This window comes from Pseudophryne corroboree, chromosome 6 (genome assembly GCF_028390025.1).
Source record: "Pseudophryne corroboree isolate aPseCor3 chromosome 6, aPseCor3.hap2, whole genome shotgun sequence".
Classification (NCBI taxonomy): domain Eukaryota; kingdom Metazoa; phylum Chordata; class Amphibia; order Anura; family Myobatrachidae; genus Pseudophryne; species Pseudophryne corroboree.
The window spans coordinates 429,590,265-429,607,253 of NC_086449.1; the positions used below are offsets into that span (position 1 = coordinate 429,590,265).

Here is a 16,989-nt window from a genome sequence, read left to right on the forward strand (position 1 = left end):
CTGCAATTCATAAATTGTATCTTCAACAGGTGGTGGTCAAGGTTCCCCTCCTTCAACAAGGAGGGGGTTATTATTCGACCATGTTGTAGTCCCGAAACCAGACGGTTCGGTCGGACCCATATTGAATTTAAAATCCCTGAACATATACCTGAAAGGGTTCAAGTTCAAGATGGAATCGCTAAGAGCGGTTATTGCAAGCCTGAAATGGGGAGATTTTATGGTGACTCGGGACATAAAGGATGCATACCTTCATGTCCCCATTTATCCACCTCATCAGGCGTACCTCAGAATTGCGGTACGGGATGGTCATTACCAATTTTAGACGTTGCCGTTTGGTCTCTCCACGGCCGTGAGAATATTCACCAAGGTAATGGCGGAAATGATGGTGCTCCTGCGGAAGCAAGGTGTCACTATTATCACATACTTGGACGATCTCCTCATAAAAGCGAGATCAAGAGAGCAGTTGCTGAACAGCGTATCACTTTCTCTGGAAGTGAAACGGCAACACGGCTGGATTCTATATATTCCAAAGTCGTAGTTGGTTCTTACAGCTCATCTGCCTCTCCTAGGTATGATCCTAGACACAGACCAGAAAAGGGTTTATCTCCCGATAGAGAGAGCTCAGAAGCTCGTAACACTGGTCAGGAATCTATTAAAACCAAAACAGGTGTCAGTGCATCACTGCACTCGAGTCCTGGGAAGGAGGGTGGTATCATTCGAGGCCATTCCCTTCGGCAGGTTCCATAGGAGGACCTTCCAATGGGACTTACTGGACAAGTGGTCCGGATCACATCTTCGGATGCATCGGTTAATCACCCTTTCCCCCAGAGCCATGGTGTCTCTCCTGTGGTGACTGCAGAGTGCTCACCTTCTCGAAGGTCGCAGATTCGGCATTCAGGACTGGGTCCTGGTGACCACGGATGCAAGCCTCTGAGGGTGGGGGGCAGTCACACAGGGAAGAAATTTCCAAGGGCTGTGGTCAAGGCAGGAGACTTGCCTTCACATCAATATCCTGGAACTAAGGGCCATATACAACGCCCTAAGTCAAGCGGAGACCCTGCTTCGCGACCAACCGGTTCTGATCCAGTCAGACCGCAGTGGCTCATGTAAACCGCCAAGGCGGCACAAGGAGCAGGGTGGCGATGGTAAGCGCACTGTCAGCAGTGTTCATTCCGGGAGTGGACAACTGGTAAGCAGACTTCCTCAGCAGGCACGACCTCCACCCGGGAGAGTGGGGACTTCATCAGGAAGTCTTCACGCAGATTGCAAATCGATGGGAACTGCCACAGGTGGACATGATGGCGTCCCGCCTCAACAAAAAGCTAAAAAGGTATTGCGCCAGGTCAAGGGACCCTCAGGCGATAGCTGTGGACACACTAGTAACACCGTGGGTGTTCCAGTCGGTCTATGTGTTTCCTCCTCTTCCTCTCATACCAAAGGTGCTGAGAATTGTAAGAAAAAGAGGAGTGAGAACGATACTCATTGTTCCGGATTGGCCAAGAAGGACTTGGTACCCGGAACTGCAAGAAATGCTCACAGAGGACCCATGGCCTCTGCCTCTCAGACAGGACCTGTTGCAACAAGGGCCCTGTCTGTTTCAAGACTTACCGCGTCTGCGTTTGACGGCATGGCGGTTGAACGCCGGATCCTAGCGGAAAAAGGCATTCCGGATGAAGTTATTCCTACGCTGATAAAGGCTAGGAAGGACGTGACAGCAAAGCATTATCACCGTATATGGCGAAAATATGTTGCTTGGTGTGAGGCCAGGAAGGCCCCTACAGAGAAATTCCAGCTGGGTCGATTCCTGCACTTCCTACAGTCAGGAGTGACTATGGGCCTAAAATTGGGGTCCATAAAGGTCCAGATTTCGGCCCTATCCATTTTCTTTCAAAAAAGAACTGGCTTCACTGCCTGAGGTTCAGACGTTGTTAAGGGAGTGCTGCATATTCAGCCCCTTTTTGTGCCACCGGTGGCACCTTGGGATCTTAACGTGGTGTTGGGTTTCCTGAAATCCCACTGGTTTGAGCCACTTAAGACCGTGGAGCTAAAGTATCTCACGTGGAAAGTGGTCATGCTGTTGGCCTTAGCTTCGGCTAGGCGTGTGTCAGAGTTGGCGGCTTTGTCATGTAAAAGCCCCTATCTGGTTTTCCATATGGACAGGGCAGAATTGCGGACTCGTCCGCAATTTCTGCCAAAGGTGGTGTCATCTTTTCATTTGAACCAACCTATTGTGGTGCCTGCGGCTACTTGTGACTTGGAGGATTCCAAGCTGTTTGACGTAGTCCGGGCTTTGAAGATTTAGGTAACCAGAACGGCTGGAGTCAGGAAGACTGACTCGCTGTTTATCCTGTATGCATCCAACAAGCTGGGTGCTCCTGCTTCAAAGCAAACTATTGCTCGCTGGATCTGTAACATGATTCAGCAGGCTCATTCTGCGGCTGGATTGCCGCTGCCAAAATCAGTGAAAGCCCATTCCACAAGGAAGGTGGGCTCTTCTTGGGCGGCTGCCCGAGGGGTCTCGGCATTACAGCTTTGCCGAGCTGCTACTTGGTCGGGTTCAAACACCTTTGCAAAATTCTACAAGTTTGATACCCTGGCTGAGGAGGACCTTGTGTTTGCCCATTCGGTGCTGCAGAGTCATCCACACTCTCCCGCCCGTTTGGGAGCTTTGGTATAATCCCTATGGTCCTTACGGAGTCCCCAGCATCCACTAGGACGTTAGAGAAAATAAGATTTTACTCACCGGTAAATCTATTTCTCGTAGTCCGTAGTGGATGCTGGGCGCCCGTCCCAAGTGCGGACTTTCTGCAATACGTGTATATAGTTATTGCTTAATAATGGGTAATGTTATGTTGGCATCCATTGGTTGATGCTCTGTTGTTTGTTCATACTGTTAACTGGGTAAGTTTATCACATGTTATACGGTGTGATTGGTGTGGCTGGTATGAGTCTTACCCTGGGTTCCAAAATCCTTTCCATGTAATGTCAGCTCTTCCGTGCACAGTTTCCTTAACTGAGGTCTGGAGGAGGGGCATTGAGGGAGGAGCCAGTGCACACCAGTAGTACTAAATTTATCTTAGAGTGCCCAGTCTCTTGCGGAGCCCGTCTATTCCCCATGGTCCTTACGGAGTCTCCAGCATCCACTACGGACTACGAGAAATAGATTTACCGGTGAGTAAAATCTTATTTTTACATGCATAAATAAAGGAGGAGGGGCTAGACCACACACCTAATTATTCGGTCCAAAAATACATTTCACCTTAACATTACAGTATGTATACATAATTCCACTTTACCCAGTTGTTGCTTGATGTACTTACTGTAGTCAATCTGTACCCTTATCTGGGAGTTTGTCATTTCAAAATTTAGATTCCCAAATGTAACTATCATTTTATGAGTCTATAATATATTTCTTCTGCAGTATTTGTAGTTTTAATTAATCTTTTGTTTTCATTTTCTATTTTCTTTATATTTGTAGTCTGAGTCTAATATTCATTGATAACTGTTCTAGGTTGTTATTATTATTATTATTATTATTATTGTTATTGGGAAAAGCAAAAATAAGCCTCATATTTTGTCAACAGTAGGGCTTTGCACCTCTGAGAAATATATGCCTATCCCACGAAGGGGTTCACTACGATATGCCGGCGGTCGGGCTCCCGGCGACCAGTATACCGGCGCCGGGAGCCCGACCGCCGGCTTACCGACAGTGTGGCGAGCGCAAATTAGCCCTTTGCGGGCTCGCTACGCTCGCCACGCTACGGGCATGGTGGCGCGCTACGCGCGCCAAACTATTTTATTCTCCCTCCAGGGGGGTCGTGGACCCCCACGAGGGAGAATAAGTGTCGGTATGCCGGCTGTCGGGATCCCGGCGCCGGTATACTGTGCGCCGGGATCCCGTCAGTTGGCATACTGAAGACCCCCCCCCCCCCGCGAAGAACGGGTCTAGTGGCCTATAGTGAGCATGTTAGTAACTTTACATATTCTTGAGTAGTTACTACCTTTTTAACTTAAAACTGATTTTGTTAGTCAATATTTCAAGCCTTTTATATTATAAAAAGAAAATAACTGCTTCTTTATCAAACCATTCTTTTATTGTGTATTTACTAATCTTCCTCATGTCTTGCTAATTTAAACAATGTTTGCTCCAGTTGATAGGTAGCCTGGACTTTGAGAACCCAAGTAATTTAGCTGTTGGCAATGAATATAGTTTAAGAGTTTCAGTGGAGGACATTGCCTTTCCAAATTACAAACGTAAGTAATATTTTCTGTGGTATTTGTTGCACCATGTATAGATATTCCGCTAACTTCTCATTTTCATTTTTCATACATAATTACAATACAATAAATACTTTGTTTCCCTTTTTTTTTTTTACAGAGAATATTTTTGTTTATGTGAAAACAATACCGATCAACGAATATCCTCCCGTTTTCAATAGCTCTTCTTATGTGTTCAATATTTCAGAAATCATTCCACGTAAGTAATTGTACAGTTGCGCACACACACACACACCATGGGGGTCATTCCGAGTTGATCGCTCGCTAGCAGTTTTTAGCAGCCGTGCAAATGCATTGTCGCCGCCCACTGGGGAGTGTATTTTCGCTTTGCAGGAGTGTGAACGCCTGTGCAGCAGAGCGCCTGCAAAATCTTTTTGTGCAAAACAAGACCAGCCCTGTACTTACTCTTCGTGTGCTTTGTTTCTACCGACGGAGGTACGGCTTTTGACATCACACACCCACCCAGCGAACGACCAGTCACGCCTGCATTTTTTCTGCCATGCCTGCGTTTTTCTAAGCACTCCCTGAAAACGGTCAGTTGACACCCAGAAACACTCACTTCATGTCAATCTTCCTGAGTTCGGTCGTGCGGCTGGAATGTTCGTTACACTCTGTGCAAACCCACGATGCTCATTGTACCCGTACGACGCGCCTACGCATTGCGGTGCATACGCATGCGCAGAAATGCCGATTCTTAGCCTGATCGCTGCGCAGCGAACAACGGCAGCTAGTGATCAACTCGTAATGACCCCCCATATACACAGCACAGCTGCTGGATAGCACCAGAATAGGATTCTTACCACAAAAACATTGGTTAGGTCAGAATTCCTCAAATTACTAGGTAAATGGTAACATGGGGCTTGGAATAAGTGATGATCTGAAACAGCTTGGAAATGTGTTGGTAGAGATCGTAGTACAATCATTCCTGAAACAAACTTGTTTTTTAAATGGATATGTATACTACATAAACATTAAACCAAAAAAGTAAAATTGAATTTTACAAGAGCAAAAAAAAAAAGTATTTTAACATACATAAAAAAAGTTCCAACTTGCTTTGGTAATAAGAATAACAAAATAAAATAAAAAAATCTTTGATTGCATTTGCATCTTTGGAAACTCATATATTTTTGGAAGTAATTATCTGAAATTAAATATTTGAAGAATGAAATTACTCGTAGATTGATGTATATGTTAATAATGCTACTTATGCTTGCATGGTTTTGTCTTTGCAGCTGGATCAATAATTGGCTATACCTATGCTACAGACAAAGACTACCCCTTTACTGGGATCACGTACACAATTGTCAGTGGTGGCAGTACTTTGTCTTCTACTAACATTTTCTGGATTAATCCAACTACAGGGGTTCTGGAGCTTGCTAATTATGCAGATTATGAGGCCACACCACAATATAAATTTACAGTACAAGCTACAGATTCTGGATCCCTGTTTTCTACAGCTTCTGTAAGAATATTTATAGTTTAAACATTGCATGGTTGTAAGCTAAAGGAGACAGAATTGCATTGGTAGCTGGCTGTCCCTTGTTTGTTCATCTTATTATTTATTACTGGCATAAATGGATAATGATCATTAAATTATTTTCAACTCGCATTTAGGCCCTCATTCCGAGTTGTTCGCTCGGTATTTTTCATCGCATCGCAGTGAAAATCCGCTTAGTACGCATGCGCAATGTTCGCACTGCGACTGCGCCAAGTAACTTTACTATGAAGAAAGTATTTTTACTCACGCCTTTTTCTTCGCTCCGGCGAACGTAATGTGATTGACAGGAAATGGGTGTTACTGGGCGGAAACACGGCGTTTCAGGGGCGTGTGGCTGAAAACGCTACCGTTTCCGGGAAAAACGCAGGAGTGGCCGGAGAAACGGTGGGAGTGCCTGGGCGAACGCTGGGTGTGTTTGTGACGTCAACCAGGAACGACAAGCACTGAAATGATCGCACAGGCAGAGTAAGTCTGGAGCTACTCTGAAACTGCTAAGTAGTTAGTAATCGCATTATTGCGAATACATCGGTCGCAATTTTAAGAAGCTAAGATTCACTCCCAGTAGGCGGCGGCTTAGCGTGTGTAACTCTGCTAAATTCGCCTTGCGACCGATCAACTCGGAATGAGGGCCTAAGTTGTTTTCTTCCCATGTTCTGCGGGATGTGTTAGAGATCAATGACATTCAAGAGTGCAATGTAGAACAGCACAGGAAACATGATGTATGGTAGTAGTGTAGAAATGTTAATTTAGAGCATGAAAAGAACCCACCTACAGGTGACCTGTTAAATGTACTTCTCTTTACATTTCTTAAAGCTTGTCATTGTGGAACAGCTTTGCGTGAGAGGAGCTGTTTCACTACTTCAGTCCGCTTTCTCAGGAGTGTGTATTTTCTTCTCTTCCAGTACTACATAGCCAGTCCCTTAACAAAAGCTGAACATAGGAACAGATGTTTTCTTTTTTTTCCCTTTACCTAGTTAGGTCAGTGGCTATTGTTTGTTTCCCAGACTTAACATTTTTAATTTGGTATTATATAGAACAAACATCTTTATGAAGAAACATTTACATAATTTTTCGGACAAATTTGTAGTCTGGTGCTTGGATTGTAAAGAGTCAAGGATGCAGTGTCCATGGTCATTGGGATCAGACCCTGTGCTTTGGAACAGGGTCCCTTTCTTTTTAAGAATACTGTTTTGTTTTCTGTATTCTGTATGTTTTTCAACGTAATCAGTTTAAGTTCGAATATGCTTAAAAAGCTTCTAAGTGCAACATCTAAAGGTGGAAAACCACAATTAACATAGAGCTACCCTTTTTTTCTGGGGGGGGGGGGGGGGTGAAGGGGGAAGGCATCCATTTCTTACACTCTGTAAATGTGTCATTTCAGTAGTGAGGAGCTTTACATGTGTGCACCAATGCAGATAAAGTGTTAATTATAATGTTATGTCACTTACCATGTCTTGAAGTCCATAAAATGGCATCCATAGTCCCCTAATCTACCCCATGGAAATCTTTATGGTAGTACAGGTACAACATCAATTATCCGGCACCTGATGGTCCGGCACCTCTTTTAATCCAGACACATCAGGTACCGGGGGGAATTCGGCCGTGTGTGGGAGTTAGGCTGCAGGTGGGCTCAGTTAGTCTGTGGGCTTGAGGTAGACTGCAGGAGGTTTAGGTGCTACGGGGGGGGGGGGGGGGGTTAGGCTGCAGGAGGGCCCAGTTAGTCTGTGGGAGTGAGGCAGGCTGCAGGAGGTTTAGGTACTATGGGGTGGGGAGTTAGGCTGCAGGAGGGCTCAGTTAGTCTGATGGAGAGAGGCAGGCTGCAGAAGGTTTAGGTGCTATTGGGGAGGAGTTAGGCTGCAGGAGGGCTCAATTAGTCTATGGGACTGAGGCAGCTGCAGGAGGTTTAGGTGCTATTGGGGAGGAGTTCGGCTGTAGGAGGGCTCAGTTAGTCTGTGGGAGTGAGGCAGTCTGCAGGACGTTTAGGTGCTATTGGGGGGGGGGGGGGAGTTAGGCTGCAGGAGAGCTCAGTTAGTCTGTGGGAGTGAGGCAAGCTGCAGGAGGTTTAGGTGCTATCGGGGGGGGGGGGGGGGTTAGGATGCATGAGAGCTCAGTTAGTCTGTGGGAGTGAGGCAGTCTGCAGGAGGTTTAGGTGCTATTGGGGAGGAGTTCAGCTGCAAGAGGGCTCCATTAGTCTGTGGGAGTGAGGCAGGCTGCAGGAGGTTTAGGTGCTATTGGGGAGGATTATGGCTGCAGGAGGCTCAGTTAGTCTGTGGGAGTGAGGCAGGCTGCAGGAGGTTTAGGTGCTATTGGGGAGGAGTATGGCTGCAGGAGGGCTCAGTTAGTCTGTGGGAGTGAGGCAGGCTGCAGAAGGTTTAGGTGCTATTGGGGAGGATTATGGCTGCAGGAGGCTCAGTTAGTCTGTGGGAGTGAGGCAGGCTGCAGGAGGTTTAGGTGCTATTGGGGAGGAGTATGGCTGCAGGAGGGCTCAGTTAGTCTGTGGGAGTGAGGCAGACTGCAGAAGGTTTAGGTGCTATTGGGGAGGAGTTCGGCTGCAAGAGGGCTCCGTTAGTCTGTGGGAGTGAGGCAGGCTGCAGGAGGTTTAGGTGCTATTGGGGAGGAGTTAGGCTGCAGGAGGGCTCAATTAGTCTGTGGGAGTGAGGCAGGCTGCAGGAGGTTTAGGTGCTATTAGGGAGGAGTATGGCTGCAGGAGGGCTCAGTTAGTCTGTGGGAGTGAGGCAGGCTGCAGAAGGTTTAGGTGCTATTGGGGAGGAGTATGGCTGCAGGAGGCTCAGTCTCTGGGAGGGAGGCAGGCTGCAGGAGGTTTAGGTGCTATTGGGGAGGAGTATGGCTGCAGGAGGGCTCAGTTAATCTGTGGGAGTGAGGCAGGATACAGGAGGTTTAGGTGCTCTCGGGGGGGGGGGGGGGTGTTAGGCTGCAGAAGGGCTCAGTTAGGCTGTGGGAGGGAGTCATACTGCAGAAGGTTTAGAATTGGGGATGGGAGGGAGGGTAAAACATCGGGATGCCGCTGTATATACCACCAATAATCCAGTAAAATGGATAATCCGGCACAGTGCTAGAACCAAGGGTGCCGGATTATCGGTGGTGTACCTGGTTAATAATTTACTAATTATGAAACTGTTTGTACATCTGTTACCACAACTAAAGAGAGAATCGATTTTCTTCCTCTTTGTTTTACCTAGGTGACAGTAAATGTATATGAAGCAAATGATGAAAAGCCCATATGTACACCAAACTCATACACATTGTATGTACCTGTGGATCAAGTAACAGGAACAAACATTCAGAATTTCAAGTTGACTTGTACAGATCGTGATTCTGGGCCCAGCTCATTCATCTACTCTATTAATTCAGGTATAATATAGCCTGTCTTTCACTGTAGGCTACAGGTTTAAGATGGGAAATATATAGGTAAGGTATTGCATCAGCTAAAAGCATATAGACTACTGTATATAAAAATGTGGATACAAATAGAATATAAGCACATTATATTGACGTATGGGTTATGGGGTGCATAGGGATTTGTAGACTGGTCTTTGCATGGATTCAGTATGATATCCCACCTCATGGGATGCCGTTGGTCAGAATACTGATGCTGGCATCCCGATGTGTAAATCCTGAAAGGGGGGGGGGGGGGTAAGACTGTTAGGTAACTCCCCTATCCCCTAACCCTCCCTTTCTGCAGCCCAACCTTCCCCTTAGTGCCTGACTATAACCTCCCCCTGGTGGAGCATAAACGTACACCCCATCCCTAACCCTCCCCCCTTAGTACGTAAACCTCCCCCCAGTGGTGCCTAATCCTAACCTAGGGGTGGGCAACATGCGGCCCGCGAACCAATCCTGCCTGGCCAGCTGTCCCCCACCAGTGCGCAATGACAAGCGGCCCGACTGGCTGAGCCACTTGTCATTGCGCTACAGCAGCTCCGAGAGACGCGGCGCCGCTGAGGAAATCCCGGTCACGTCACAGGGGCTGCTGACCGGGATTTCCTTTCCAACATCTTAGGCACTGGGCGGCACTGGGGACGGAGCCACATCAAGAAGAATGTGCCTGTGCAGCAACAGCGGATCTCTCCAGTGGGCAGCGGATCATCTAGTAACATAGTAACATAGTATCTGAGGTTGAAAAAAGACAATTGTCCATCAAGTTCAACCTAAGGGGGTAATTCCAAGTTGATCGCAGCAGGATTTTTGTTAGCAGTTGGGCAAAACCATGTGCACTGCAGGGGAGGCAGATATAACATTTGCAGAGAGAGTTAGATTTAGGTGGGTTATTTTGTTTCTGTGCAGAGTAAATACTGGCTGCTTTATTTTTACACTGCAATTTAGATTGCAGATTGAACACACCACACCCAAATCTATCTCTCTCTGCACATGTTATATCTGCCTCCCCTGCAGTGCACATGGCTTTGCCCAACTGCTAACAAAAATTCTGCTGCGATCAACTTGGAATTACTCCCTATTTGTGGTCTCCTATGCACGATGATTAGTCTAAAATTATGACTGATGCTGATTTCAGCCGTTGCATTTTATCCCTTTTTATAGTAACAATAGTGCGTGACTATGCACCATACCCCTGGATATCCTTATCCATGAGGAATTTATCTAACCCATTCTTAAAGGTGTTGACAGAGTCCGCCATTACAACTCCCCCAGGCAGGGAATTCCAAACACGTATTGTCCTTACCGTGAAAAAGCCTTTACGATGTATTGTGCGGAATCTCCTCTCTTCTAACTTGAGCGGGTGTCCACGAGTCCTATGTGTTGATCTGGCCAAAAACAGGTCCCACGCTAGCTCTGTGTATTGTCCCCTTATATATTTGTAGATGTTGATCATGTCCCCTCTTAGTCTCCTCTTTTCCAGTGTAAACATGCCTAGTCTTTCAAGTCTTTCATTGTATTCCATCCTCTCCATGCTCTTAATTAGTTTGGTCGCCCTCCTCTGAACCTTTTCTAGCTCCAGGATATCCTTTCTGTAGTACGGTGCCCAGAATTGTACACAGTATTCAAGATGTGACCTCACTAGTGATTTGTATAACGGGAGTATAACATTCTCATCCCTTGCATCAATTCCCCGTTTTATGCATGCTAGTATCTTACTAGCCAGTAGCGGATCTTGCCACGGGCAAGCAGGACTTTTGCCCGGGGCGCCGCCTTCCGGAGGGCGCCGCACCATGGCAAGATCCGCCACTGTGCCCCCTGCAGTGCCCCGCTGTGCCCCCCGCTTTGAAGGAAACCAGATGCGTAGCAGTCTACTTTGCCTTCATGGAGAGAACCTTTGTTGTGCGGTGCGCGATGATGTCATCACGCACCGCACAGCAAAGGTCCTCTCCATGAAGGGAAACTAGACACTACGGTCTAGTTTCCCTTCATGGAGAGGACGTTTGCTGTGCGGTGTGCGATGACGTCATCGCGCACCGCACAGCATAGTGACACAGACACTAGGGGTCATAATTGATCTCTAGTGTCTATGCTGTTCTATGGGAGAGACGTAATAACGTCTCTCCCATAGATCGAGGAGAGGAGAAGAGCGGCGCCGGCGGAGGAGGTCTGCAGCGGTCTGGATCAGGAATGGTTATAGTAAGTATACTTTTTTTCTTTTTTTTCTTTCAGCGGCGCTACAGGGGGCACAAATGGGGGCGTAACTGATCACGCCCCCATTTGAAGCCACGCCCCTATACTTTGCCCGGGGCGCCACAAGGGCAAGAACCGGCCCTGTTACTAGCCTTCTTTGCTGCCATCCTACTTTGGGAACTGCTGCTTAGTTTGCTATCTATGAGAACACCTAAGTCTTTTTCCAGTACCGTATCCCCTAATTTTACCCCATTCAGTATGTAGGTGTTATTTTTGTTCTTGCTACCACAGTGCATTACCTTACACTTGTTTATGTTGAAGCGCATTCTCCATTTGGCTGCCCATGCTTCTAATTTAACTAAGTCGTTCTGAAGAGACTCAGCATCCTCCTCTGTATTTATAGCCTTACACAATTTGACGTCATCGCGCACCGCACAACAAAGGTTCTCTCCATGAAGGGAAACTAGACAATACGGTCTAGTTTCCCTTCATGGAGAGGACGTTTGCTGTGCGGTGCGCGATGACGTCATCGCGCACCGCACAGCATAGTGACACAGACACTAGGGGTCATAATTGACCTCTAGTGTCTATGCTGTTCTATGGGAGAGACGTAATAACGTCTCTCCCATAGATCGAGGAGAGGAGAGGAGAAGAGCGGTGCCGGCGGAGGAGGTCTGCAGCGGTCTGGATCAGGAATGGGGATAGTAAGTATACTTTTTTTCTTTTTTTTTCTTTCAGCGGCGCTACAGGGGGCACAAATGGGGGCGTAACTGATCACGGCCCCATTTGAAGCCACGTCCCTATACTTTGCCCGGGGCGCCACAAGGGCAAGAACCGGCCCTGTTACTAGCCTTCTTTGCTGCCATCCTACTTTGGGAACTGCTGCTTAGTTTGCTATCTATGAGAACACCTAAGTCTTTTTCCAGTACCGTATCCCCTAATTTTACCCCATTTAATATGTAGGTGTTATTTTTGTTCTTGTTACCACAGTGCATTACCTTACACTTGTTTATGTTGAAGCGCATTCTCCATTTGGCTGCCCATGCTTCTAATTTAATTAAGTCGTTCTGGAGAGACTCGGCATCCTCCTCTGTATTTATAGCCTTACACAATTTGGTATCATCTGCAAAAATTGACACCATGCTCTCTAGACCTTCTGTTAGGTCGTTAATGAAAATGTTGAACAATAGCGGTCCTAATACCGAGCCTTGCGGCACACCACTTAGCACTTCAGTCCAATTTGAAAGAGATCCATTAACCACAACATGCTGCTCTCTATTAACTAACCAATTCTTGACCCAAGTGCATATAGAGCTTCCTAGCCCTATTTCTTGTAGCTTGTAGATAAGCCGCATGTGTGGTACTGTGTCGAAAGCTTTGGCAAAATCTAAAAAGATTACATCCACCTCTTTACCCTGATCGAGGTTTGCGCTTACTGTTTCATAAAAACCAAGTAAGTTGGTTTGACAGGATCTACCCTTCACGAATCCATGTTGATTCCTTTTAATGATTTTATTGGCTGATTTTATCTGGGCAGTGGGAGCTAGGCCCGGCCCTACGCATACGCCGACTACGCGGCTGCGGAGAGCACCGGACCAGTGAGGGCTCTGATGAAGTCACCGTCACTCTCTCTGCCGCCCGCCGCCCCCATCTTGCTGCTCACCTCTCACCCCCCGCCACTCACCACTCGCTGCTCACCACTCACTACTCGCCACCCGCCGCTCACCTCTCACCACCTGCTGCCCGCCGCTCACCGCTCACCACCCTCCACACGCCAGCCATGATGCAGAAAAGAGAGATTTGGCACAGTTGCCACTCCTGAGATACCAACTACAGTACCTGGACCCACTCAGTGGAGGGGGATCTGGAGAACAAACAGTCAACTGTGATCGGTTCAAGGCTGCTTATTTGTTGAAGAGGGAACATACGGTAAATATTAATATGACTGCCGATACCTTGCTGGTGGTTTCACAGCTTTTATTTATGATTTTCTTACATTTATTTCCAAAGGTTTAGGATTCTATTTAAAAAAGAAATGCAAAATACTTATTTTTCTCTATTTACATAATTTTTAATGTAGGGACAGACCATGCCGTTAAGGTCTGTACTGTGGTGTGACGTGTATAAGCAGCTGTACTGTGGTGTGACGTGTATAAGCAGCTGTACTGTGGTGTGACGTGTATAAGCAACTGTACTGTGGTGTGACGTGTATAAGCAGCTGTACTGTGGTGTGACGTGTATAAGCAACTGTACTGTGGTGTGACGTGTATAAGCGGCTCTACTGGGTTGTGACGTGTATAAACATCTGTACTGTGGTGTAACGTGTAGAAGTGGATCTACTGGGTTGTGACGTGTATAAGTAGTTCCACCCCCTCAGGTTACACTGAGCATCCCAACAACATGCGTGCAGTTTACAGTGCAGCATGACCAGTGAACACCCCCTCCCCCTGATGGAGCATGAGCCGCAGGCAATACTGCCAGATCCCCCTACTGCCGCAGCCGCCGGAGTTTAGAGTGAGCTGCGGGCTGTAATACCCGACCCCCCCCATCCCATCTCCATGCCGCCGCTGCAGTTTAAAGCCATCCTCCCGATCTTGCGCTTGTGACCCGCAGGCTGTAACGCCCGATCCCCCCCGCAGCCACAGGAGTTTACTGTGAGGCTGAGCCGTAATGCCCGGGCCCACTCCCGTCTCACTGCCAGCGCAGCATCTTAAAGTCCAACCCACCCCAAAGCTTACAGTGACCTGCGGCCTGTAATGCCCGCCCCCCGCCCCCACTCCTCCCTGCCACTGCCATAACTTAAAGTCCACCCCCACCAAAGCTGACAGAGAGCCGTGTCTGTAACGCTCGATTCTCCCCCTCCCCTCAAAGTTGTGTGTAAAAGGGGGACTCTACCTGGCGTAATGTGTAAAAGGGGGCTCTGTCTGCCGTAATGTGTAAAAAGGGGACGCTGTCTGCTGTAATGTGTAAAAGGGGGCTCTGTCTGCCGTAATGTTTTAAAGAGGGCTCTGTCTGTCGTACTGTGTAAAAAGGGGACGCTGTCTGCCGTAATGTGTAAAAGAGGGCTCTGTCTACCGTAATGTGTAAAAGGGGGCTCTGCCTGCCGTAATGTGTAAAAGTGGACTGTACCTGCCGTACTGTGTAAAAGAGGGCTCTACCTGGCGAAATGTATGATAGGGGCTCTACCTGGAGTAATGTGTGTAAGTGGCGCTACTGTGCAGCGTAATTTGAATAATAGAGACTATTGTGCAGCCTAATATGAATCTGTATTATTTTGTGGCCACGCCCCTTCCCCATGAAGCCACACCCCTATATGTTTGGCGCATGCCTATGGCGGCCCTCGAGTACTCATTGGAAAGTGTTAAGTGGCTCCTCAGCTGAAATAATTGCCCACCCCTGTCCTAACCCCACCTCACAGCAGCCTAAAATCCCCCCCCCCCCCGCGCACAGCCTAACCCCTCCGGGTGGTGCCTAAACCTAATCCCCTACAACGCTAATCCTAATTTTCCCATTAATCCGGCTTCATTCTCCTGACCCTGTCAGAATTTTGGCATCGTCATGCACGCCGGCTACTTTGCCGGCAATTTTTACCACGGCTGGAGCTCAGACGCGGAACTCTGGAAGAGTAAGTAATAAAACATGGGTGCAATGTGTGTGGTATGGGCTCCCCTGGACCCAGGGCACTGTGTGCACTGCACACATTGCACCCATTATAGAAATGGCAAGGCTTATGGAACACTGTGGCCGGAGACCCAGCCCACATTGCTAAGATGGAGGCTGCAGCACTGAAAAGGTTATCCTTGTGCCATAGCATCATTTTTAAATTGACCACTCAGTGCTGAGGCACCAGTTGTAAATGAAGTAGGCAGTGACAAGGAGCATGACTGCAGCCAGGAGCGCTTAGTCCCAGGTGGCAGTGTAACATTGTCCTCTACATGATGCTGGGACACAGCATAGGCAAGACTAGTGTTAACAGTAATGCTCACATACATAAAATAAACTATATAATAAAATATATACTGCTGTAAAGCCATGCAGCTGATCTGCAGTGCCATGGTGTATAAAGCATCGTAAATCTAAGAGTCTGTAACATGTTTAAATGTACTTATATTTATAATGTGTCTAAATATATTAAAGTAAAACGCTCTTATTCGGAATATATAAGTATACCCTCCAACAACTCTTGGCTAAACCCCGGTACAGATAAGTAAAGGGGGTGTGGTTATGAGTAAAGGGGGCATGTCCCTGCAATGCCGCAATATAAATCCATAGAAATTCGGAGACACTGCACCAGGTACAGCCCCTGTTAGGCCGGTACAGACCATAAAAATGGTACTGTACTGGCTAAACTTGGTTGGCATCGCAAGAAAAAATAGACGTGCAGGCAGGTAAATTTTGACTAGAAAGTGTACAGTCTAGCTTCTAATATAGTAAAAATTGTATATAGTAAAAATTGTACATAGCCAAAATTTGCACTGTGTGTATAGTCAATATCGGTGGTTCTGGGCTCCGGGGAGTTCAAGGCAAATCGCAAAAAGTCAAAATCAGCATTTAGGCAGAATCGCACCGTGTGTAGGCCCCTTAAGGTTTTTTGTTTAGAAGGCATTTGGAAACAAATTACTCTTGAAACATTCTAACATAGGAACTGATATAGTGATTAACCTGACCTAGGGCAGGGTGTAATCAAGTCAGAGTTCGGCTGAACTAGGATTTTTTTTTTTAAAGGGGCAATCATTTATAAAGGCATGGTTTAGCCTTGTAAATGATTGCCACTTTAAAAAAAGGTCTGAGTTCGGCCGGAATCCTACTCGGACTTCAATACATCCCGGCACACGTGTGAAATGACCAAGACTTTGTTTACAGCATTTTCTGTGTATATCTATGTAAAGTATTCAGATGGTTTTGGGGAAAACAAACTGTTTTCAAGAATTTCCTGTGCATTTCTAACAATTACTTGCTAAACCAGTTTGTGCTTGGGAAAGCAAACTGGTTTGGGTTTTAAATATATAAAAGAAAGAAGATAGTTCATTTCCTTTGAAATGTAATATGTATTTATTTATATTTTGTGAGATAGCTTGATTGGTTAAAAAACCCAGGATGGATTTACCCCCTGTGGTATTGTGTGTTAGAACAGGATAAAAAGCGGGCATGTGAGCCCTGTGTCAGGAAGCCTTACTTACCATGTTTATCAATTCTGCCTCCCTGTGATTCATGCATCCAGTGGTGTCTGCAACATGTCTGAGCACTGCGTGTATCTGTTCAATATTCCCAAAGGTAAATAAACCATCAAGAACATGATAGACACTGTCAGGTAATTCACCTGAGCAGCCCAGCCCCGCTCACCTGATCCTCTGCTTCAGTGGAGGCTGGACTGTCTGCTACTTAAACCTACACCTGGAGTTAGCACATTGCCAGAGTCATGTCTTCCTGAGATAGTTCCTGGTCCCCAGGCTTCAGTCATTGCTGTGCTATTCCTCTCATCACTATTGTGCTTCTGTATCTGACTGTCTACAGTTTACCACCTGTCATCTGCATCCTGCTGAGTATTACCTGTATTCCAGCATTTCCAGTATTACCTGCATTACCAGCTTTACCAGCATTACCTGCATTTTAGCATTTCCCAC

The 16,989-nt window shown here is 46.9% G+C and overlaps 1 protein-coding gene across 1 annotated transcript in view; it reads left to right on the forward strand.

Moving 5' to 3' along the window:
* CDHR3 (cadherin related family member 3) overlaps nt 1-16,989 on the forward strand; it is a 134,028-nt gene that overhangs the window by 58,679 nt on the left and 58,360 nt on the right. The window contains exons 10-13 of the mRNA XM_063929989.1: nt 4,152-4,254; nt 4,379-4,477; nt 5,511-5,740; nt 8,977-9,148. Of these exons, the coding sequence (XP_063786059.1) occupies nt 4,152-4,254; nt 4,379-4,477; nt 5,511-5,740; nt 8,977-9,148 (604 nt within the window). The remainder of the gene's footprint in view (nt 1-4,151; nt 4,255-4,378; nt 4,478-5,510; nt 5,741-8,976; nt 9,149-16,989) is intronic.